Source organism: Azolla caroliniana, unplaced genomic scaffold, assembly GCF_043228905.1.
Source record: "Azolla caroliniana isolate FFs.n. ecotype wild unplaced genomic scaffold, voAzoCaro1.0.p SCAF_2, whole genome shotgun sequence".
NCBI classification, from domain to species: domain Eukaryota; kingdom Viridiplantae; phylum Streptophyta; class Polypodiopsida; order Salviniales; family Salviniaceae; genus Azolla; species Azolla caroliniana.
Window position 1 is genome coordinate 7476265 of NW_028230437.1, and position 24023 is coordinate 7500287.

The window sequence follows — 24023 nt, forward strand, 5'->3', positions numbered from 1 at the left end:
TATGGACTCAAACAATCTCCTAGGTTATGGTTTCAAAAATTTAACAATTTTATGCTCTCACATGGCTATTCTAGATTGTTATTAGAACCAAATATATACATTAGACATAATCATACATCTAATCGGTTGTTAGTGGTAGCACTATATGTGGATGACATTCCTATAGTTGGAACACCATCTGAAATTACTCAAGCAAAGCTAGAACTTTCCAAAGCATTTTCAATAACAGATTTAGGTCCCCTATCTTATTTTCTAGGCATGCAAGTTTCGCGTAATCGTAGTATGGGCACCTTGATCATTCATCAAAATAAATTCATTAATGAAATTTTGAAATCCTTCGGAATGTTAAACATTAAACCTTGCCCTACTCCCTTATCACTAACATGTAACTTAAGCATATCCGATGGTCCAACCATGAAAAGAGATATTAATTTTATGCAACAATTTCCCTTTAAACAATTAATAGGAAAACTTCGATATTTAGTCACAGGAACTCGTCCTGACCTTTGTTTTGCAATTAATTATCTATCGCGCTTTATGCATAACCCCAGCCTTATGCATTGGAAATCACTTCAACGAGTTATGCGATATCTAAAACACACATCCAACTATGGATTAACATATAAACGATCCCAATCCGAAAGACCAATCAAATCACTTGTTGGTTGGTTTGATTTGGATTGGGGGGGGGGGGGGGGACGTTGATTCTCGAAGATCTACTGCTGGTTTTTCTTTTATAATGGCAGGAGCAGCAGTGACGTGGCAATCGAAAAAACAAGAATCTGTGACACTCTCATCTGCTGAAGCTGAATTCGTAATAGTGGCATTAGCTGCTAAAGAAGGATTATGGTTGCAAACAGTGTTAAAAGAACTCCAACTATGTGAACCACTCCAATTGAAAATCTTATGCGACAATATATCATGTATCTACTTAACGAAGAATCCAAAGCACTCGGAGAAAACAAAACATGTGGATTAAAAATATCAGTTTTATACGAGAGTTGGCCGAAGAAAACAAGCTTACCTTAGAGTTTACATCGACAAATAAATCAATCATATGTGGGCCGATTTTCTAACAAAGGCTCTACCTCCGGACAAAAACTACCATTCAATTAAGTTTTTCTTCTTCTCTTTCTCTCTCTTTCTCTCTTTCCATTCCATATTCCCTTATTTTCCATTTTCCACAGAGCATAATCAGCCGCCTGATATATATATATATATATATATATATATTGACAGGATATGATCCGGCCTCTGCATATTAAGCCAGGCTGCTGTGCCTGATGTATTATGCCAGATAGATTGATATCACATCAGGCCACTGAGGTGTAAGTCCTCCTCCTCCTCCTCCTCATCATCATCGTCATCATCAGGCAGAACAGATGAATCCATGGCTTGATCCATGGCTACAATACGATGAGGCTAAGCAGGTAAGTCCGCCAGATCTAGAGAGATGTACAATAGGGATCTAAAAGCAGTAAATGTCATGCATGGATGGAAGGAGGCATTGATCTGGAAGGAGTACGTCCACAATCTGAGCATGAATCCGTCCATTATGAACTGCACTACTACTACTACTACTACTACTGCTATGGCAGCGCTGTTACAGCTCAGAAAACCCTAATTTCCTCCCATATAAAACTATCTTCTCTTTTTCGCTTCTTCTTTTCTGTTTTTTTTTTTTTTGTTTTTTTCAGATCGCTAAAGCACGCAGATACCAAATTTGCAGAGCTTTTTTTTTCTGCATCCAAGAAGCTGCGTTTTCTCTCTTTCTTTTTTTGTTTTCTCTATTTTGTTTTCTTACTTTTTTTTGCTTTTTACTTTTTCATTTTTTAGATATAAAAGTAGTGGACGGCCCTGATCGTCCAAAACCCCAGATTCACGGGCTGAATGTATTTATATTGTTTTATTTTTCCAAAAAAATGTATTGATTTTTTCCAATCTGTATGAAATAGTGAGGAGGACATAAATAATCCACCATCACCACCCTCCTCCTTCTCTGTCTGTCTGTCTGTCTGTCTCTTGTTATTACACAGTTTGATACATAAATTATTATGGTATTTGTTTTCCTCATGGAAGCAAAATCCCTTATTTATCTGATTGATCCTTTCTTCAAGTAAAAGATTTAATAGGTTAATTTCTCTTTCGCCTTCTCTTAATTTCTCATATAGATTGGTCCAAATTCTTCTTCTTCTTCTTCTTTATCATTACCATCATTTCTTCTCCCATAGCCATAGCCGCTCTCTCATTACTATCTGCTTTTGCTGCGGCTATGCCGAAATCTAACCTAACTTCATACACCATCAGGAGCACCACCCGCCAAGTCGTCGAAGGTGATATACGAACATCTATCCGCTGATTAAATTAGACCTGCCATAGCTAGTGCTTTCTTTTAATCTTTTGTTTGCTCCGCTGATTAAATTGGACCTGCCATAGCTAGTGCTTTCTTTTAATCTTTTGTTTGCTCCGTTCAGTGCCTTCCATAAATTTTGAAAAAGGCCAATATCTTAATTTTCTGCAAACAATATAAGTCTGAAGAGTGCTATTTAGATTTATATAGATTCTGCTTTCTTCGCTTTCTAAATGTGACGTGTTGTATATTTTGTTTTTTTTTCACATTAATCTTCAAAGGCATTGTTATATCTTATCTTTGCAAACCTTTCTTGATTTGAATGCATAAAATAACAACAAATAGATTCATATTTTGTGTAATCTTGAAGCTCAAGTTTAGGGTTTAGTCTGTTTCCAAACACGATTTAAGGTTTCCAAATCATGACAGTTGGAGACAATGTGATAATACGACCTGCAGAAACAGAGAGACTTCCATACGTTGCAAGGATTGAGAAGATCGAATCAGGGTTTCCTAGTGTGGTGGACAACGTTATGGTGAGGCTGAGATGGTATTATAGACCAGAAGACACCGTTGGAGGAAAAACATCCCATGGAAGCAAGGAATTGTTTTGGTCTGATCATTTTGGTGTCCAAAGTGCTGACACCATTGAAGAGAAATGCAACGTTCATTCCTTCAAAAGATATACCAAACTCAAGAGTCCTGGTGAGAATGATTTCTTCTCGCGATTGAAATACAAAGGTTCTACAAGAACCTTCACTCCTACTCGTGTTCCTGTGTGAGTATTGTTTGTTTCCATTTGAAAACTAGAGTTAACATATGGCATCAATAACTGAGATGATCCGTGTCTTGTTTTCATTTGTGCATTGATTAACAACTAACAATTTAGGAGTTAGTTAATGTGTAGATACTGCCGATGTGGGGAGCCTTACAACCCTGATGATTTGATGGTGCAATGTGAAGATTGCAAGGATTGGTATGTGTTCTCTTACAGTAAATGTGTGCATGTTGATTCCTGACATTGTCTTCAAACATTTGGAAAGCGTTAGATACAATATTTTGGTTAAATATTATCATATCTTTATAATGGTGAAAACTGTAAAGTTAATCTCCATTAGCTTACTTCTATTATAATGCTTTCAACCTGTGGTTGTGGACAATGAATTTCAGAAAGAGAAATTTTATGGAAATTTTCTCTAGTAAAAACCTGCTGGACTCATAGGATAATGCAAAATGATTGATTAGGTTCAGACCCATGATGTCAATGCTGTAAACCACAAAGTCGGTTACCACTTAAAGTCAATCAGGGAAAATAATCAATCATTATGGCAAATTGTGTTTACAAATCCACAAATCAAGTCTATGTGCCTGCACAGACGAGGTAATATGTATGCTTGTTTGAATATGACTTACATATCAGCTTCTGTATGCAAATTGTGATGGAGATGCTTTCTTATTTTGATCTAGCATGTATTTTCTTGTTTTTCATAGCAATACCACTATACGATCTGATAGTATTAGGGATAATGAGCTTAACTCAAGCCAATGTGGCCTAAATCAATACCAATCCTTAACAATCTTCATATTATTATGTCAGAGACTAGTTGACTCTAAGACTAGATGATATGGTGCTGAAGTTGAGTGCAAATTGTCGACAATGCGATGCAAAATATGCAGAATTGATAAATGAGATAATCCTGATCGAGTACTTCAGCTAATAATGTAGTTTGTTGGAAGGAAACACAAATTTAAGTGCATGAGAATGTTTATAATCTTTTATCTTCATCTGCAAAAATGATGCTTACCTTAGTTCACATTGTTGAGTTCAGGTTGCATCCATCATGCCTGGAAATGGCTCCTGAGCAATTGAAGAAAGGTGATCGTTTATGTTGTCCTGAGTGTGAACTGTTTAAAATTGATTCATCTGACTCATCAAAAGAGAAGACAGAGGTAAGCCAGTGTTTTACAACTACCAAACTACTAAATTATATTGCATTCTATTTGCATTTTTCTGATATTGAATGTGCTCATATGAACAATTGACAATGAACCTTTTATCATGAAATACATACATGCAGGTCCTGTTCATATGAATAATTATTAATATGGCTAGAGATATGCCCAGTTGCAATGACTCCTTGTCATGAAATATGCATTTTTGTTGAGTTCATGTATACCTTAATTAGGAATCTATGAAAGTAAGTTCAGAGATATTATACCCATTTGCAGCTATGACATTGTAATGAAACAAGGTTTTTTGTTACTGTTCATGTAAATAAACCTTAATTACAAATAAATGACGATTAAGGCTAGAAACTTGCCCATTTTTTCTAAATTAGAAAGGAATAATAAGGCCGTAAATGGTTGCTTGTGCTTGTCTTATTAAGGTTTGATGTGTGCGTATTTAACCAACCATATTTTAACCAACCATATTCTAGAGTGTAAAACAGTTGTATCTGAATTTCATCTGGTGTGTGCAGGCTGAATCAAAGCGACAAAAGCGGTGAAACTATTAACTGGGGCTGAAATGTTGTAATCAAATTTCGTATATATCAATCGAACTACAGGTGACAAATCTGGAAACCTAATTACATGGTTCAATTAACACCAACCAAGACAAACAAACAAGAAATAGACACATATGACATACTCTCTCTCTCTCTCTTACATAGTTTTAAGTAAACCTTTCATAGATGAATACAAATGTAATGCATACTTTCATGACCTAGGTAATTCAACAATTAAAGACTTAATAAACAATAATATACGTTATATGTATATGGTGGTTTCTTCATTAATTTGTAGCACTAATCTATCAGCTACCTATCAAAATGAAGTGTAGGTTTAGCAGAAATGGCAGTTGGATATGATTTTTTTCTTCTTAGTTTGATCTAAAATTAGCTTGTTTGATCAATATTTGTTTTAGAGCATTTTATTCTCCCTCTTTCTTAACAATGGCTCTAAATAATTTCACTAATTACTATTAGGTTGTAGTTATTGAAGTTAAAAAGGTCTCGGGAGTAGCCAGGAGCTAGATATAGAGTTTAATTTGTAGATTTAAGAATGCGCACTTTCTCTTTCCAATGGATCCTTACCTTCTATTCAACAAGTTAGGAAACCAAGAGTTTTGTAGACTTCATATTGGCTCAGAAAAGTTGGTTTATTGGCACACAAGTGCTCCCAAATGTTGTGATTTGTTGGATATATCTCATTTTATGTGATCTTAACTTGGAACTTTTGTTGTGTGCAATCAACCCTCTATTCTAGAATAATGTTCACAATAGAAGCATATTGCGATGATGAAAAAACCATAAGTGAATAATTTACAAGCTATTCAATAGAATAATGTTTGCAATAAAGTAGTGTCATGAGAACCTGATTTCATGGGAAGGTAACTTCCATATTTGTATGCTCACAATGAAAGTTTCCACATCCACTTTGAAAGAATAAAGTCACAAACATTTGGAGCATGATATGCATTACAAGGTTGTCAATGTTCAACAATTATCAACAACTGAAGCTAATAACACAAATTTAATCGTAGGAAAATGATAAAATCCGGGTCGCCATCTGTTTTAAGTCTGCCATATCCATTAAACCCTAAACTTAACATAAAACCTTTAATACATTAAGTTTGATAAAAACCTCTTAACAGATTTCCTGTCAAAACCATTGTGTGAATAGTTTATAATTGCAACATTATTTGGAAAGTGCAATTATTGTATTAGTAAGAAGGGGAAGTTCAGATGGCTTGGTACTCTAGCATATGACTGACATTTATCTTGAGATATTCATCACATGAAATCAACCAACCCTTGGTTTCAAACCAAAGTTTATAGTTATAATTCAATTTTTGCATGGGCAGATAAACACAGGCACATCAAGGAAATTTGCTACACCCTATAGAGCTCTTGCACATCAATTCATTACAAAGAGCAAGAGATCAACAATTGAATCTTCGATGATTATGGAACCAAATTCTAGATTTACCATATAAACATTGATTACCTCAAGCACAAACATTGTAATCATTATAACAGAAGACAACATTCAACATAATGTGCTGTTGAGATGCGTTATCAATAACAATCCTTGTGATACAAAATTTCATTATACTGTGCTTTGAAAATATACAATAACAATCCTTGTGATCCATATAGATTTTAGGTGCCAAGAGAAAGAAAAGCTCATTCTTTCAAGTCTCGACCACAAAAGACAACCAGGAGATAACAATAAACAAACATGGAAATCTGTAACCATAAGCTTACATCTAGCCTCAGCTATCTATTTTTGTTTGACATATAAATAGTGATCTTGTACCCAAAACAACATAGGAGGCATTACAAAAAGAGGTATTTGGAAGCCCAACTATAACATGGTTTCTCTCAAAGTACAGTAGTAACCCAAGAAAAACATAGTCTGGGAAAGTATACCATTCTAGTTGCACTCGAGTTTCTCTTTGAATAGGACTCAAGTCTCATTTATTACAAAAAGAGCATGAATGATTTTTTTCTCCTTTAATGAGTTCACTGTAAACTGCATAGAAAGCATTTTCCTCATCCACAATCAGGATGCCACATTTCTTTCTACCTTATATACCAAAAACTTTAGTCAGTACCGATGCTATTGTTAAGGCCACCTAAGCTTCAACATGCTCTAAAAGAGCCAGCTTGCCCTCAATCTCATTTATAAGTTAAAGAATTGTTACAAAGCATTTATGTTTGAAGATAGGATCCACGCTATGTATTTCTGAGATAGATTCAAAGGCTATGCATTTCTGAAATAGATTCAAAACAATCAACCAATAAACTGAGTAATACTCTTCTAATTATCTGTCAAGAATGGGTCCACATCTCCTTCAGCAGCAGCGAGTGGTTCGAGGGTTGATAAATCTTCTTCAGGATCTGGGAAAAACGTTGGAAAGGGAGTAATGGATAAGTCTGGCTTTTTGTGGAAAGCATCCTTCACAAAGACAAAATTGCCAGCATGTCCAGGAACCTATTCTCATTGCAAAAAATATAAAAACAGAAAACAAAAAGTCTGCATTCTCAAAAACCTCATCTTTAAGATGTAGAAAGCAAACATTATAATTGTGATGTCTAGCACACACAAAAGCACGATACCTGGCCTCGAACCCACATAAGATTTCTTGCTGGATCAATCTTGTGGATCCATACACTCTTCACAGTTCTTCGTTTGCCACCCATCCGCCCAGCCATCTTCTTCCCCTTAAAAACCTATGATGGGAAAAACCATGCAAGATTTTCTTTTTTTAAGCTGGAAATTTGAAAAACATCCTTGAATTTGTTATGATAAGTTATAACTTGGATGGAAGCTCTAGAAAACTTATCATGAAAAATATACTTCAAATTTTTATACCAAACTATACCTTTCCTGGATCCTGGCGACCACCAGTTGAACCGAGACTTCGATGGGAAAGTGAAGCACCATGAGAAGCAGGCATTCCAGCAAAACCCCATCTTTTCATACCACCCTGTTGATCATGCAATAAAGCTTAAATCTTATGTAAAGTAAATGGTTAAAGCCAAAATAGATTGCTGTGGAAGTTTTGATGTAGTACATGACATTGAGAGAATCTATCTGCCAAGAAGGTAGATGATTGATGATTCTGAATGTTAGACAGGGATGACAAAGTTTTCTTACCAATTTATGCCCAAAATACTAAGCCATAAAGTAAATCCATCTTATTTTTATATTCTACATCAGCCAATGCAGTTAAGGAAAAAATCCATAAACCAAAATCTTTGACCATTAAGATTGCAACTATATAAATCTGAGGGCAGGATACTAACAACTTATATCAATCTAAGATAAATGAGAACTAGGAGGAATCTTTCTTTCGATGAAAGAGGGCAGGATACTGCAAAACATATCTGACTAGGAATCTACAGGCCCTAAATATTTCTAGAGAATATCAACCAATCATATAATTACACATGGGCGACCAATGACATTCTGGAGGTTTGTGATACAAAAAACCTTGTGACCTAATTCTCTACTGTAATCAAAAAATCCCGACATGCATTTTTTTATTAAAATTTCAACTAGTTGCAACTAAAAAAATACACTACCAATTGACTTGAACTATTTCTTATGCTCATGCTTTCTTTTTGGCCAAAACTGTATTTTTTTCCTTTTATACTTCACAACTTTACAGTTGTCATAATATAATCACACTCCTTTAAAATGCTAAAATTGGACGTTCCAAAAATCAATGTTAAGGTTAAGCTCTCAAAGATAAACAGGACAAACAAAATGATGGCAATCAATAAAATGGATGTGCACTTAAGGTTAATGTCTTTCCCTATATTCCAATTACTTGATTCAGTTGTAATCATTGAACAGAATTTTAGTGCATAATTCACTGTCTTCATTGTAACATCTTTTTCTCTAATAAAGCTTAAAATGATTCAAGAATTAAAAGGGCAAGGGCATTCTCTACCCATAGAATTAGTCGATTGGAGTTAGAAGTCACTCACAATCACCCCAGATTATCAGGCTTCACTTTTACACATGCATTTCCTTTATGCAAACAATCTTAATTAAATGATTGAGGGTCTACTTTAAAAATATCATAAACTATGAGTACTCAATCGGAGGGATAACATACCCTTTAAAATATGCAATGTGCTTCACAAACAGAAACAAAAGTTTCGACAATGTTTGACTCACTTAATGTTATGATACACAAAACTGCTAGTTTCCTCTTATAAATTTCTAGCTTATGATTCATTATTATGTAAGATTTATATACCATACCTGAAAACCTTTTCCAATAGTGATTCCAGCTATATCAACATATTGCCCAGGAACAAAATGGCGAACAGATATTGGAGTGCCCACAGGTAATAATGCATCATCTGATACTGGAAACTCTACTAGCTTCCTCTTAAGAGGCACTCCTTGTGTGAAGAAATGTCCAAGTTCAGGTTTCGTAAGCTGCTTAGGCTTCTTTTGTCCACATCCAATCTAAGAAAAAAAAAACAGATATTATTTGACAGAATAATGACGACTCATGCCTATAGAGACTTTCCTTTCATCATGTCTATTTTTGTTTTTCATTTAAAGATTCTAGAGAATCTTGAAAAGTTCCCAACGCTAAGCATTGGAATCTTTCCACAAGATTTAATTGAACCTTCAAAGACTCCAATGTTAACTGATAGAGTATCGATTAATCATTGCATGAAAACAAAGGTTCTCGTGAATCTATAAAACTCCAATCAATTTAACAAATTAGTTAATTACATGACAATACACGTGTACATTTTGAAAGCTCCTACATTTTGATCCTTTTAATTACAGCATCATTTAACAGCTAGCTCGAAATGATGGGCTATATAAAAAATGATTACCAACATTTTAATAAGGTTCTAATATTTGATTCACTAGAAAATCTTGACTAATATGAAATGATGTACTGTATCAAAACCATTACCCCATATGTACATTTTGATAGTCTCCTCGGAACTAGACACCTTCCAAATAAAACGGGTCATTAACTTGACAAAGCTTGAAATAGTGAGCTATATCAACCCAAAACCTACATTCTAAGATTCTATGCATTTAACTACAAAGGCGAGATATACTAAAGTATACATGTATATATTGGTAAGAACTTGAGTTTTATTATTTGATACCTCAAGAAAACTTGGCAGGTATATAATTATGAACTATATAAAACTTCCATGCATATATTTTTCTAAGCTCCAAAGGTCATCTTTTTAATTAACTTGACAAGCTCAAAATTATGCAAATAATGACATCTTTTTAATTAACTTGACAAGCTCAAAATGATGAGCTATCTGATGATAAGCCCCTAGGTTTGATGCATTTAACTACAACGTGAATATAAAGTTGATAACAAAATCAATGCAATTTAACCACAATACAAATAAAATTTAACCACAAGATCAATATAATTTAATTGAAACAAAGAATAAATTCAAATTTAACTACAAATACAGAAAGAAACTCAAAATGCACCTGAAGCGATGTAGTGCAATCTTTACCCTTCACTTTTATCTGAGTAACGATGTTATCATCAAACCAAAGAACAGTGTACGGAACTCGGGCGCCCCACTTATCCCATCCAGCAGTCATTCCACACTTGATGGCAATAGCTCCTGTTCTACAAGACTGTTTTGTCATGTCTTTTGGTGTCGCCACGATTTCTATACCATTTTCTCTTGCAAATTCTTCTGCGGAGATTCTGGGTTCTTCTTCTTGTTGTTTCTGTTCTTCTGAAAACACTGATCCCGATTCAGTAGAGAAAAATCTTCCACTGTCTTTAAACCTCTGAAACAGGGGTGTCAATGCAGAGTAGGGGAGAGATGATTTGTATGATGATGTGGGCGATGGTGAAGACGTGTAGGAAAGGATGAACCTGGCGAGAATTGACCTGGGTTGCATTTTGTTTCTGCTTTCCCTTCTTGCTTCTACGTCTTCTTCTTCTTCTTTTGCTTTCTGCTTCCTCTTCTGGCTATGGCTTCATGACAGAGAGAGAAGCCCCTTCAGCGTTAGAGGATAGACGTGCTCCTGGAGTACAAAACCCTGTTGGAGAGGTTCTCCTGCTTTCACACTTGTCCGGACAAAGCCACCTTCATCAAGGATCGAATTCATCAAAGTGATAGTAAGAGTAAATTGTAAGAGCATGACAAGCCACTCCTCCCAATGGAAAAGCGATATACCCTCTTGCTTTCTACACGTTAAAACACATTATGAAGCTTACTTGTTAGTCTTTGTTGGCTCGATGATCGTAAACGACATGTAGGATGGAATAATGAAAACCGTGTTCCTATAACACCCTATTGAATGATGCTTACTCGTCCAACTCCACTGGTAGCAATGCTGGTGACACTATCTAAAGGAAGGAAAAGCGTTGGCGAATGTTATAAACAATGAGAACATATCACAAGTGCAACCTTTTTCTTCGTGTTAGGCACATGGCCCATACAAATGGTTTAAGAGATGTAGCGTGGATACATGACACACAATACTCGATCTATATCCATGAAGCAAGTGCTCAATATTTTCTTAATAGATTGAATCACGAACAATTGGATTGAAGGGGCAAGAACAACAAGGTACAAAACTATTGTGCTCACGTCAATCTAACATATTGAGACATTATTAATATAAAAAGCAAATAGCAACACCTATGCCATTCAAAGCAAGACAAGTAATTATTGTTAACCCAATCATAGCGTCATAAGTCAATGCAAATTGGGGACCTTTCTAGAGTAGAGAACATTTGCACACTTTTCTCTCCTACCAAAAAAGATCAAGGCACCACCACCTCATATAGAATGAAGTTCGTGGCACCACCTCATATAGTATAATATGAACAATTTAGCACCACGTGAAAATGTTTTCCAGCTCCTTTAGCTAGTACACCAACCTCGCATAAACTCTTACTTGGACATAGCCACCTCCACTTGACAACCATGTAAATGCTCCATACTTGATCACACAAAGGGAACTTTACAAAAAAACACATGAATACTCTACTACAATCATAAGAAATTTGTATATTTGTGAATAATTAAACAACTTGCCTTTTGTCACACAATTTGAGTCAATATAATTGCTACTATATCCACATCTTATCAAAGGTCGAAAATCACATTTTGATAGGTGGCTAAATTTTGTAAATTTATGTATGATAAGACCTACTTACAGATGTTCCTCATCAATCTCATGAATATGATCTAAGCATTGAAACCCTAATGTAATCGCCACGAATAGAACATTCATTACATTGCTTTACAACATAATCGTTAGATTTCAAATTGCTACAGCATATGTCAAGAAATGCTGGAGCAAAATCTGAACCTATTATAATGCAGATGAGACAGTTGTTTCCTATTTGTCTCAGCTACTTAATATTCCACTGCACCTATTTATATATTTACACTGGTACAGTTATTTGGCAATTGCATGATCTAAATTTATCAGGAAAGACTGCAGTCATTAATGATGTACTCTGTATAGAAACTGAGAAATTCTCAAAAATTCACAGAACCAGCACCAAAACATGATGCTCGATCGGTTCAACTATCATTGAAAATTACCATACTTTCCAAAAATGACGCTAAAAATTGGAACTATTTTGCTAGAGGTATATAATCATTACTGGAAAAAGTATATAACATTACAATGAAAATTTCAATGGAGAGCATTGGGTTTTTTATGCTTCCAATGACTATAGTACAAATTGGGATGCATTACGTTTTCATTTTGCCATCGACCACCATTTACCAATCAATAGTAGACATCATTCAATTGGTTTAACTCTAGTTCGAATATGCGAAATCCATTTGTGGATTGATAGTAGATTTGAATCTATCTGGCGCAACTCAAGTCTAGTTATGGCTCTTTTCTTATAATGAGCATCATACATGTAAATGTAATTCTCCTTCTCTTGAATATGCAGCAAAAAAGATGGCATCTAATTCACTTTCTTGTCTTTGCGTCCAACAAGAATGCGAGAAATTTGCAATCCCCTACTGAATGCTTGATTGAAGAGAAGGCGAGTTTGAAAGTCAGAGATAAATGGAAACCAAGCCAATATCGCAACTGGTGCAAATAACAGCAATCCCATCAGACCCTCATAGGCCCAAGCTAAAACTTTCACAGAATCCCACATGTGAATTTTCTTTACTGAGCCTTTGCATGATTGGGCTATCTGGAACACACATAAATGAGCTTCCACATTAGTTACAATCTTGGTTTTTTCCATCTCTTTATTCAACTCACTGAAACTAGAATAACAGGTCTTTATTCAGGGTTCTGACACTAGTAGGATACCTCAATCACAGAGTTTGGAATTACCTGAATAAGTGCCCAACCAGATGGAAGAAATGCTAGGGCACTAATAAAAAGATCCACAAATGTGAGGTTTGCAACAACAAAAAGAACTATTAAAATGCTCAACACAATCATAAAACATCCCCCTTTAATCAGCCTAAACAAGAGCGGATTCTGGGTTCTGATATTCCTACTTCCCCAAGAAAATCCCTGATAAACAATCCAACATGTTCATGATTATCAAACATGAAGATAATAGATATATATTTTTGAGCTCTATATGTTATCCAATATGTCACCTTGAATGCAATGAGCATAAAAACCACCAGTAACCAGGAAAATATGTAGACCTGTACAAAAGATTGTGCTGGGTTGAGATTCTCCACAGTGAGTTTGATATTAGCAAGCATGTAGGCATAACCAAAGACAACTCACCCCTATGCCTTGACTTCTATGAGCAATATGAAGGTGATAAACCAGACCATATTGGTAAATAAGAAACCTGCCAGCCAAGAGGATTTCAATGGCCTTCCCTGGAATACTAGATCTCTCAAGATGCTCTTGTTCAGCTTCCCACCAAGTCTCCCAACTTTTGTCAGCAGGCACACCTATTCCGCCTCTATTATTCACCCACTTACTCCAATCTTCCCAATCATCGACTATCTTCTGCCACTCAAATCCAGATGGATTGAACAGGGATGGTGCAAAAAGCCATGTTCCCACCAAGAACCATAGCAGGAAGGTGATAAAAACATAAGGTGCTGAAGTGCTTGAAGAGGAACCATAAGCATCATATATTATTAGCAGCATGAGGAGTTCAAGAGCTTTTGTGAAGTGACTACGTGAATAAAGTCGATAGTTCTCAGCAAATTTTGCATGAAATACAACAAACGATCGTTTCAGTTGTGCAGGTTTACTGGACTTGTTATATTTAGGTCCACCATGTAACAGAGTCCGGCCATAAAAATGCATCTTTATACCCGTCATAAAAGTAAAGAAGACAGCAGCAAGCTGAAGTTGCATGATGACAAATTCGCTCAGAGCTGTACGAAATCCTTCTTCCAAGCCTATTTCCATGAACATGGGAAAGGAAATAAGGAATCCTAATTGCATGAGAGACTGTGATGCCATGGCCACTTGCAATGATTCATTTTCCTGAAGTGTTACAGATCTAAACTTTATATTTGATTCCAGACCACTTAGAGAAAGATAAATGCGCCCATAAAGAAATGTGTACACCACCAAAACAGCAATCTGCATCAATCAAACCAGATCAACGTTTTGTAAGCCCAACATTGACAACGTTTGAACAGCACAAAGAACAAAGTAACTTGCAGAAAGGAAGAAGAACATTGAAGTGAATTGACATAAGGTCCAATAGGAGTGTGATAAACTGAACACACTACGCAGCACAAAGAAACGAAGTAGCTTGCAGGAAGGAAGAAGAACATACAAGTGAATTGACATAAGGTCCAATAGTAGTGTGATAAACTGAACACATTCTGAAGAAGTCAACCCGATGTCCAAGACGATAGATATCCCTGCTCATTGTCTGTTCACCATTTCCAGTGGCAATCCTGGCTTCAGCCAGACATATCTGATTCAGGCGCATATCTCGTCCCTTTCCCACTTGAATATACTCATGGTGGGTTATGCTTCCGCTTCGTAGTATAGTATTATATCCTGATAAATAGATACAAATAAGATTTGCTTTGACAAGTGCATTATAAGACAACCCACATTGACTTCAGGACTTATTACAGCATACCTGCAAATATATGTTCATTTAGATTTATTGTGGGAGAAGCCTTGCTTATGCCACCTCTACTAAGGTGAAAAAGCCTATCAAACACATCTGAATGTCCATAGTGGAAGCGGACCCTGTTTCAGTCATCAAGTTTTTAAACAAAACAATCTAGCAACCTACTGAAACCAGTGAGACAAGATATGAAACGGCATCCTACCTGAGAGGATTGGCTAACACCCGCTGTCCAAGAGTAACAAAAGTAGATTCCTGACGTGACATGAATCCTGCCAAAGATGAAACGCTGCATTGTACCACATTGAGTTACATATTATGATGAAGAAGTAGAATACTGACAAAAAAGTGACGCCTACCTTCCGCTAAATATGTGTTCACGCATTCCAAGAATAGAAGGGGTCGCAATACCATTATGCACGTAGAATTCTTTGAGAAAATTTCTCATTTTAAGCGCCTCTTCTAAGTAAGAATCCTGAGAAACAGGAAATTCATTCCAGAACTCCTTTCCAAAAAGGAATAATAGCCAGTTCAAAAACTAACCTGATTCATGTCGATTGCTTGCAATGCATCTCCTCTTGTAAAAATTATGGCATGATTCTGGTTCTCAGCTTTACCCTCTCCCAAAATAGGTTGACCAGGCAACTTGATTTTGTAAATTGTCTTTTGATGACAGGAAATAAATAAATAAAGTTAAACTTCTCCACAATTTCAACTTTAGAAAACATCCAACTCCAGAATTAAATAGGAATATTTTCATGTCGAAATAGTAAAACAGACGAATTTGTATACCTGATAGCTATCTTTCACACCTTTTACAAGGACAGAGTAATATGTTTTCTCTTTGCTTTCTTCTTCCTCCACATATGCCACTCTCAAACACGGGTACCTGTTGTGTCAAAGCACAGAAGCAGCAGAGCATAGTTATCCATATAATCTACTGATTTTCAAGAAACAAGCATGAAATGAAACTATCTTTTCCTTCAGGGGAAATATACATGTAAACCTATTCTGTGTTTCTTACTCTTGAAGTAAACGGACGATATCATTAGCACGTGATTCTCCAGTACGTTTATGAAATTCATCTTCTTGGCAACTCACTACGTATGTGAGTTTCATGTCAGCAATCGCCTGAATTTTGGCACGAAACTGAAGAATCCGTTTATCATCTGTGTCTGCTTCCATTATAGCTGTATATCCATCCAGTATATCTGCAGGAAATAAATATTTTTATGCTAGGTAAAAGTTGGAAAGTCAAATACAATAAATAACAACCTGAAGAGAAGTTGATGATTTTACCTGTTCTTTCAGCTAAGTCAAAAAACCCATGGATCTCAAGTGCTTTACGATAGTACATCATACCTCTTACTGCATAAAACAAGGTGTATATACACCGTGACTCGTAAGAAAAAGCATATATAAAGCAATTTATACAAAAAAGAGGTTGGTGTTGAAAATCCCCACAAACCTATAATTTAGACAGATCACAATCTAATATGCAGGAATTAAATAGCAGCGAACACAATATAGCTCGTCCTGCACCCTACCCAAGCCCATAGCTTTTTGCTGGTCTGTAGATAATATATGTAGATGATAAGCCCACAACACTATCGTAGTTGAGATGATGGAAGGCAGGTAGCGAGTCGCGACGCTACTATGTCATGCCTTCTGAATGCTATTGTATGTCCTGGCATCCAAAGGTTATCCTGCCTTCTGAAATCACCACATGGAAAATGCACACTAGTTGTGGTTGACTAGCATGCCTCACTCAGTGATTTAGAATTCCCTATGCACTGTGGAGAACTATGAAACCCATGTAGGCCCATCTTGATTCCAAGGAGACCTGAAACCAATTCTATAGGATCCATTCACCACAATGCAAAAATGGTCTGTCTTAAAATCGGTTTCCAAGAGGATCATGCTGAACCCATTCTCATACAATATCACCCTCTATTATAGCTCGTTTGCCAAACTCCTCTCAGTAATTCGTCAGCATACGAAGACATGTGTTGATGGACACACCGACGTCAAAGACTGCTTCTTTCTTATTGCTAAACTGTGGAGCATAACTAATAAGATACTCCTGAAAAAAAAGCTAACCTTCACCGACAAGAAACTGGCCAAGTAGTGGTTGACTTTAGAAATTGGGAGGTGATGTTGAAAACTGCTTGGAACTAGGCCAAAGTGAAGGATACTAAAGTCACTTTTAAATTAAATCCCTGGTATTCACACACAAACTGAAGCTACACATGAGCCATATAAGTTATGAGCTGCATCTAAGTTGAAGTTGCAACTGAAGTTGGCATGTTGGCGTAGTCCTATGTCAAGCCATGTTAAACTCACCAGAAGCTACGGTATGTGCCTTACTGCAACTAACCCTCAAGGTAAATTAGCATTGTCTTGCCATTCTTTACATGCAGTGGCGTTTCCATTCTTAGAAATCAAGAGCTTTTGCACGTCTCATAGAAAGTTGTAATCCACAGAGGCCTACCATACAAATTCACAAAAAGGGGGAGAGGATCTACAAAATGTTGTGGTAGCAAACATGTCAATTTGATTGGTCAAATCCAAGACGCCCTTGGGAAGTGATTCTTAACACAAAACAGGAACATTCCCATGTGTGACTATTATACAGGAACAGATCATCTCTTATGTGTCATCGACCATCTCATTATTTTCATTACTGTTTTTTTGGCTTATGAAAAGGACTATAAATGAGAAAACCATGGCCAAGTTTTTCTACAAAGATAGCCTGCTCAAAACGACGCAACCAATTTTAGAATCCTGTTTCCCAACCCAAACATGAAAAGTATCAAGGTTTATGGGTGTTATGTACCCATCATAGAATCTTTGAAGCTCTGCTTACCTGTTCGTGTTAGTGTTTGTGCGTGATATGATGCCCATTTACAGACTTCACTAGGTATTCCATCTGAAAGCCCGACCAACTTTTCAGGATCAGTTTCTTTTATATCCACTCGTTTGAAGAAATTTTTCCACTCATCTGTTTAACAGATCTTTAAGTATTAGATACGCAATAGATAATGCATCCAAAGGAACTTTGTTTTTAATGCATAACATTAGACATGCTGTTACCTGGATAAATTTTCGTAAGGTAATATAGAACAGATATACCATCATCATTCTCAAGTTTAAGAACCTTTTCTGTGAATATGATATCCTCTCCATAGTAAGGAGTCAATACACTGTAAATAACCAAACAGAGGCAATAGGAACAAAATAAGGGGTCTAGATTACTAACACTAACTGGTAGGAAACATAGAAACTGTTTTGTGCTAGTTTAAAATCCCACCTGAAAGATAGCACATCCTGGATTCGTGGAGGTGATGGCATTTTCATAAAAAGAGAGTTGATAAAGTAAGTAATACGTCGCCTAGCCTCCAGATTGGAAGGAACATCCATAAAATGCTCCTCGGTGGTTAAGAGCAAGTGAAGTCTTTTGATCTGCAATCATTACATTAATACTCCACTAACTCTTTACATATACAGCATATAGCCAGAAAAAATCCTTTACCTTCTTCAGTATTTCATCTTTCGTAGGAGGATACAGTATTGATCCTTTCTGAAATTCAAATCTGTGTTTTTGTTTTTCCCATCTCCTATCAGCACTTTCAGAGGGGCCTACATTCTCTCTGAGGTAAGATAAAAATAAAAGTGTTCGTTTTTAGACTACATGTAATATGCAGGTACAATATAAGTCTTTATGTGTATTTGTTTAGACAATTATAAAACCTCATGTGTGCTTCGGTTAAAATCTCGTTCGACATTTCTGGGTGTCCGCGATCCATGTCTCTGAAGATAAGTTCACAGTTTAGGCAACATCATGTACAATGAACTATTTAAGTTACATATCCTGCATTTAACCTATAATGGTTACCAGTTCAACATCATAAGAATTAGGGAAACAGAATAAAGTAGACTCCTAATGCTGATAAAAGTAGATATGATGTTTTTCTACCCAACCTATTCCAGTTGTTTGATGTGGGCAATTCCACACACTTGAATACGGCTTTCTTTTCAAGTATGTGAGGTGGAGCACATCAACCCACAGAAAATGTGAAAATAGAAATCTGGTCAAGCAACACACCTACCTTCAGGGAAATTAAGATTCCCTAGAAAAACATACTTGCTAAACAAAAGGAATATTTTCTAGACAGAGTGAAATGTACTGCTGTATATGTATGCCAATTTCTGCATTGCAGAGTCCTACTACAATCATGAAAAACTGGTCAAGCCAATACAGTAGTCCATCTCTAGATAAGCATAAAATATTTTATAAGATGAAATCTTGGATACTCACTGGTCAATCTCATTCCTTACATCACCATCATACACTTCAAGTATATCCTGTAGGAGGAAAGTTAACTGCTCTTCTTGACTTGGCTCACATTTCTCCTGCAAGATTCAATTCTAATTCCCATTGCTAAGCTTAAAGTTTATAGCAAAAAAAAACAGAAATCTTACCAAAATCTTCACAAGTTCAACAATCTTGTGGAAAAGTGAAACTAAACCAGTCATTCTGAACTTCCTGAAAAATGTACTTCCTTCTATGCTCTCATTGACATCAGTAACCACCTGATCTATGATACTAAATATATATATCAAATAGAAGAGTTCCATTACAAACAACCACCGGAACTATCTATACAAAATAAATTATCACATCCCAACATTACCTTTTTTCATGCTCGCCAATAACTATACCACACAGAACTTCCTTCAACAAGTCATAAGACTCCATAACAGCATATTCCACATATGGATCATGCTTCATCCTTCTGAGGAGTTCCTCATAATCCACTTTTTCTCTATCAGAGTATTCGTCAAACATATCTATTACTGAGGCTACCTGTAAGCCCAAATTTCAGATAAACAAAATAAATGGTGATGCTACTAGAAGCATAGAAACTACACACAGACAAAAAAATGGTGATGCTACGAGAAGCATAGAAACTCCACACAGACAAAAAAAATGCTGATGCTACTAGAAGCATAGAAATTATGAACCTTCAACCTTCGATCTCTTAGGCAACAATATCTTGGAGAGATCTTGAGAGATGTAAAAGACTAGCAATCTTAACAGTGCTCCTTTCACATGCTTCAGATATACCCAGACACTATAACATACACCATATTAGTCCATACAGCCATCACTACAAGAGCTTAGTTCCTCTGCTTATTTCTCTATCTGTATGGTCTATCAAGCTACAGAGATTCAACTGTATGCAGCCATAAGGTCTCCAAGTTGAATATTTTATCCTACATCTTTGTAGGTCTCTTTCTTATGCTCCTCATTCTCTGATACAGTTTCTTTTGAAGGTCACAAGTCCTGGCAGACACCACTAACTACAAATCCATCATGATTGGATATCTGTTGGTGGCTAGGAAAACTTTATAGAGAAGTTATTATGGCACCATGCAACTAGAATGAAGCAGGTTCTCCATCAATCAGCCTATCTTTTCCATCCTCCGTCTGATTGAGCAGAGACTTTACTGCCACTTGGCGGACTTGCAAATCACTTTGCCGATTGCAGCTGTTATAGATTGCAAAGACGTTATGTGAATGAACCATATATTGTACTTCATAAAAGATAATGAAAGTGATCCATTACCCAAGTGATAAAACATGACCATGGTATAATGCCTGTAGAATAATGACTTCTGTATTGTACTGTAACATCAGCTAATCATTTACCATGATGAGATGCACACCATCCATAGTTGTCATCAGAGCAGCATATTGCTAACACATTTTAATGCAAGTCAATATAAAAAACATCTCACAGTAACCTTATTAGCCAGTAGAAACGGAGGCCACTGGATATATTTCATCCTCTGCTTAGACGAATATGGTATCAAAAGACGTTCCATCTCTGAATTGTTTATGTAGTCTTCTTCCCAAAGACTCTTGATAACCACATTCCAAAGCTGAGAAAACACTGCAACCTGCATCTCTATGTCAGCAACCTTTGTATTATCCTACAAATTTAAGAGTAAAACATCAACGATCTTTAAATACCCGCTGTCAAAACAAACACGTTTCATAGATAGGGATATAGGCCTAGTCAGTCATCATATACTGTTCCAAAAGGTCCCCTAAAAAGGAACTCGAGTTCCTGACAAAACTAAACCCATACCTTGCCATCCTGAGACTCAGAATTTTCATCAGCAGGGGAGTATACTCTACGGTGCTGCAGATCACTATAACTTCTATCCAAATACTTGTAAGTCTTGTATAGTGAGAAATGTTGATGGTACCCATGAGCCTTGTCATCAGATGTATGAGATACCAAATTCACATTAAAGGCTGCAGGTAAGGACCGAAACCGTGACTTCAGCATTTCTAAGGTTCTAATCTGCCATATAGGAGAAAAAATCATAATTAGAAAATAAGATTATAGTTAGGGAGAATTGAAACAAATACCTTTTGTTTCATTTCTATTCATAAAATATTTGCAGAAAGATTATGGATGAGGGTGAGACTAATTTATCTCTTAAGTTTGTAAACAAGACTAACATAATCCTGTTCAACCATGTTTAAATGGCTTAAAACATAAAGAGTAAAACAGCACACTACTATAAAAATGCAGGAAGAGTAAATTTATGAACGCCATTGTTTGTTTAGATGATCTTTGTTCAAGTTGGTGGACAAACATTACAATAACACCATGACAGCTGGAGAATTATCATAAAGGCCAAAACTAAGGTTATTGATGATAATACTGATTGTATTTCCCTATTTCTTCAAGATTACGAATCTCCTGTGCATGCCATGTTGATGGGTTCTTCTTCACCTACATGGATACCAGCACAGTACGATTTCAGCTAGCCACAGTTTTCAGGTTACTGAGCTTATACTCTCGAGGAAACTTTCATTGCAGCCATTGGCTATTGTTTGGATATCTATAGTAGTATAGATGCTTCCATTAAACAAAACAGAATTAATAATACCCCTGAAATAATAGTGTAAAAGTAGTTCATCATGAGATAAACTTTTGTTCTTCATTCCTTGTACTTTGAATCTCAAATTGAACATCTTTGTTCTAGGTGTGTATGCAAGAATCGAAGAGGTCCATTTTCTGAGTTTGTTTTTCAAGAAGGTTGGGATTAGTCATCATACAGCCCTGTGAAAAACTCCAAGGAGCTATATGAAAGAGAAAAATGGAAGCAAGATGTTGTTATTAGAGGTACTCAAGAGGAAGAATCAGGGAATACACTCTCTGTTGCGGGGAACATCACAAAACTCTTTGAAGATTGCTTTGCTATGTGTGATGTTATGATATATGGAGCACATCATGTTGGCTGGAAGAGGCCAAAGGTAGAACCATGTCAAGCCATTGTTTGCAGTCTTAGATGACAAGAAAAGAGGCATCTTTTTAGATAGTAGCAAGTTGTACCTAAAAGGTACAATTTCTTTGTATCAAAAAGATCGAACCCATAGGAGCAAAGAACGAACAAGGCAAGCCTATGCAACCAGAAAAAAACTCAAAATGCATAGCAAGTGATGATCATCAACACGACCAACACGAATCCGACTCGAACCCTCGCTTGAGCACAATCAGCAGTCCCAATGTGGAGTTAGCGGTAGCATTACAATCCATCCAAACCTTAATATCAATGATGGAAAAAGAATGAGCCACCATAGATGGCCCAAGACTCCCCACAAACAATAGGGGTAAAAGCCCCTCAATCTCAAAGTTAGTTCCTCGTTTCCTTGGGTTCGGAGACGAATATGACCACGTTGAATGCTTCAAGCAAATAAGCTGAGCTTATGAAGCCATCACGGAGATGTGCCATCCTAACCAACAAAGTTTTGTGTGCCGTCCTAACCAAGATTGTAGCAGCTTCCCAATCAGACTGGTGCACCAAATTACACGCCACGTTTTGGGCCTTCCATACATCCTACAAGGTCGCCACAAGCCACACGCCACACGCCTTTCAAGCTCGTATACGGCCAAGAAGCCGTAGTTTCGGTCGAGTTCCACGTCCATATACTCCGGATAGCAGTCCAAGAAAGATGGGACGGAGATCTCCTACCCTCACATCTCGAAAACCTCGAACGTTTGACAGAGACCCCTTTAATTGCCTTCCAAGCGCTCTTAATGAAAAAAGCAAACAGAAAAGTTTGGCAAGACAACAAAGTTAAAGACAAAGACCTAGCAGAGGACGATATGGTCCTCAAATTCATGTCCCAACGACATAAGAAAAAACTCAAGCTACAAGGGGAAGGACCTTATATCGCCTCCACAATCACAAAGACGGGGTGTGTCGATTATGCAAACTTGACGGAACCGACATCCCAAGTATCATCAACGGGAGTAAGCTCAAACTCTAACTTGGCCATAGAAAACCTTCACGCTCGGAGCCTTGCTCACTGGCTGGCAACGTGATATGGAGTCCAAATTAAAGGCATCCGAAACCCACATAGCTCAATTGGAAGCCGATCTCCGCAATGAGCAGTCAAAGCTCAAACAACAAGGAGAGCCCCACCAAATCGCCATTGCGCCACTGACCAGCTCCAAAACCCTAATGTCCCATCTGCCATGCACGATCAACAATTCAACTATTCACCGGTCCTTCATCGACACTCCTCTCCTTCGACATGTGGGAACGCCTAGGTTTCCCCAACCTAGATGAGTGCAACGACATTTTCCATGGGTTCAAGGGATCCATGGCATGCTGCCTCAGACTACTGACATGCCAAATCAAGATGAAGTACAGCACACATGCAATTAAAACCCACGTCCTTCCACCTAAGGTGTTGTATATGTCGTGCCTCCTTGGCCAAGATTGGTGCCATGCCAACCAATGTTTAATATCTCCTAGCACGAATACCATTCACTTCCCCACCTCGACCGGCCTATGCGCGGAACAAATGCCTAGCACCACACTTGGTCACCACCACACCCGTTGAACCACCCACCCAAACTCTAAACAACTCGGGCAACGAGACCATACTCAGTGTGGAACATACCCCTAGGCACACCCGACGAACCAAAACCCCGACTACAACAAAATCAACAACTGACTCGCACAAACCCACATCCGGCAAATCTCACGGGTGGGTCA

The 24023-nt window shown here is 37.0% G+C and overlaps 3 protein-coding genes across 3 annotated transcripts in view; 1 reads left to right on the forward strand and 2 right to left on the reverse strand.

Annotated features, from left to right (window-relative positions):
* The first annotated feature begins 2738 nt into the window (after nucleotides 1–2738).
* Nucleotides 2739–4978, forward strand: LOC147867279 (chromatin remodeling protein EBS-like). Its single transcript, XM_087339591.1, has 4 exons — nucleotides 2739–3128; nucleotides 3258–3326; nucleotides 4180–4300; nucleotides 4831–4978. The coding sequence occupies exons 1-4, from the start codon at nucleotides 2773–2775 to the stop codon at nucleotides 4855–4857; spliced, it is 573 nt and encodes a 190-aa protein (XP_087195717.1). The 5' UTR covers nucleotides 2739–2772; the 3' UTR covers nucleotides 4858–4978.
* A 1546-nt stretch (nucleotides 4979–6524) lies between these two features.
* LOC147867280 (large ribosomal subunit protein uL3m-like) lies at nucleotides 6525–10795 on the reverse strand. The gene is made up of 5 exons (XM_087315071.1): nucleotides 10355–10795; nucleotides 9131–9340; nucleotides 7740–7844; nucleotides 7474–7587; nucleotides 6525–7348 (listed from the first exon to the last, which is right to left on the reverse strand). The coding sequence occupies exons 1-5, from the start codon at nucleotides 10778–10780 to the stop codon at nucleotides 7175–7177; spliced, it is 1029 nt and encodes a 342-aa protein (XP_087171197.1). The 5' UTR covers nucleotides 10781–10795; the 3' UTR covers nucleotides 6525–7174.
* A 1661-nt stretch (nucleotides 10796–12456) lies between these two features.
* The window catches only part of LOC147867281 (callose synthase 3-like), a 29709-nt gene continuing 18142 nt past the window's right edge, over nucleotides 12457–24023 (reverse strand). The window contains exons 22-43 of the mRNA XM_087315070.1: nucleotides 21092–21310; nucleotides 20745–20933; nucleotides 19631–19803; nucleotides 19419–19542; nucleotides 19255–19349; nucleotides 18687–18746; nucleotides 18469–18586; nucleotides 18247–18398; nucleotides 18030–18139; nucleotides 17803–17937; nucleotides 16236–16304; nucleotides 15961–16147; nucleotides 15729–15825; nucleotides 15480–15599; nucleotides 15296–15411; nucleotides 15142–15225; nucleotides 14946–15058; nucleotides 14631–14860; nucleotides 13613–14431; nucleotides 13477–13527; nucleotides 13202–13387; nucleotides 12457–13055 (exon numbers count right to left, since the gene is read on the reverse strand). Coding sequence (XP_087171196.1) covers nucleotides 12819–13055; nucleotides 13202–13387; nucleotides 13477–13527; nucleotides 13613–14431; nucleotides 14631–14860; nucleotides 14946–15058; nucleotides 15142–15225; nucleotides 15296–15411; nucleotides 15480–15599; nucleotides 15729–15825; nucleotides 15961–16147; nucleotides 16236–16304; nucleotides 17803–17937; nucleotides 18030–18139; nucleotides 18247–18398; nucleotides 18469–18586; nucleotides 18687–18746; nucleotides 19255–19349; nucleotides 19419–19542; nucleotides 19631–19803; nucleotides 20745–20933; nucleotides 21092–21310 — 3684 coding nt within the window. The 3' untranslated portion in view covers nucleotides 12457–12818. The remainder of the gene's footprint in view (nucleotides 13056–13201; nucleotides 13388–13476; nucleotides 13528–13612; nucleotides 14432–14630; nucleotides 14861–14945; nucleotides 15059–15141; nucleotides 15226–15295; nucleotides 15412–15479; nucleotides 15600–15728; nucleotides 15826–15960; nucleotides 16148–16235; nucleotides 16305–17802; nucleotides 17938–18029; nucleotides 18140–18246; nucleotides 18399–18468; nucleotides 18587–18686; nucleotides 18747–19254; nucleotides 19350–19418; nucleotides 19543–19630; nucleotides 19804–20744; nucleotides 20934–21091; nucleotides 21311–24023) is intronic.

Coding starts and splice junctions, on each gene's coding strand:
- LOC147867279 (XM_087339591.1), top strand. CDS start 2,773: ATGACAGTTGGAGACAATGTGATAATACGACCTGCAGAAACAGAGAGA. Junction 3,129..3,257: donor ACTCCTACTCGTGTTCCTGT/GTGAGTATTGTT, acceptor GTTAATGTGTAG/ATACTGCCGATGTGGGGAGC. Junction 4,301..4,830: donor CATCAAAAGAGAAGACAGAG/GTAAGCCAGTGT, acceptor TGGTGTGTGCAG/GCTGAATCAAAGCGACAAAA.
- LOC147867280 (XM_087315071.1), bottom strand. CDS start 10,780: ATGCAACCCAGGTCAATTCTCGCCAGGTTCATCCTTTCCTACACGTCT. Junction 7,845..9,130: donor CTATTGGAAAAGGTTTTCAG/GTATGGTATATA, acceptor CATGATCAACAG/GGTGGTATGAAAAGATGGGG. Junction 7,349..7,473: donor TTATGTGGGTTCGAGGCCAG/GTATCGTGCTTT, acceptor CAATGAGAATAG/GTTCCTGGACATGCTGGCAA.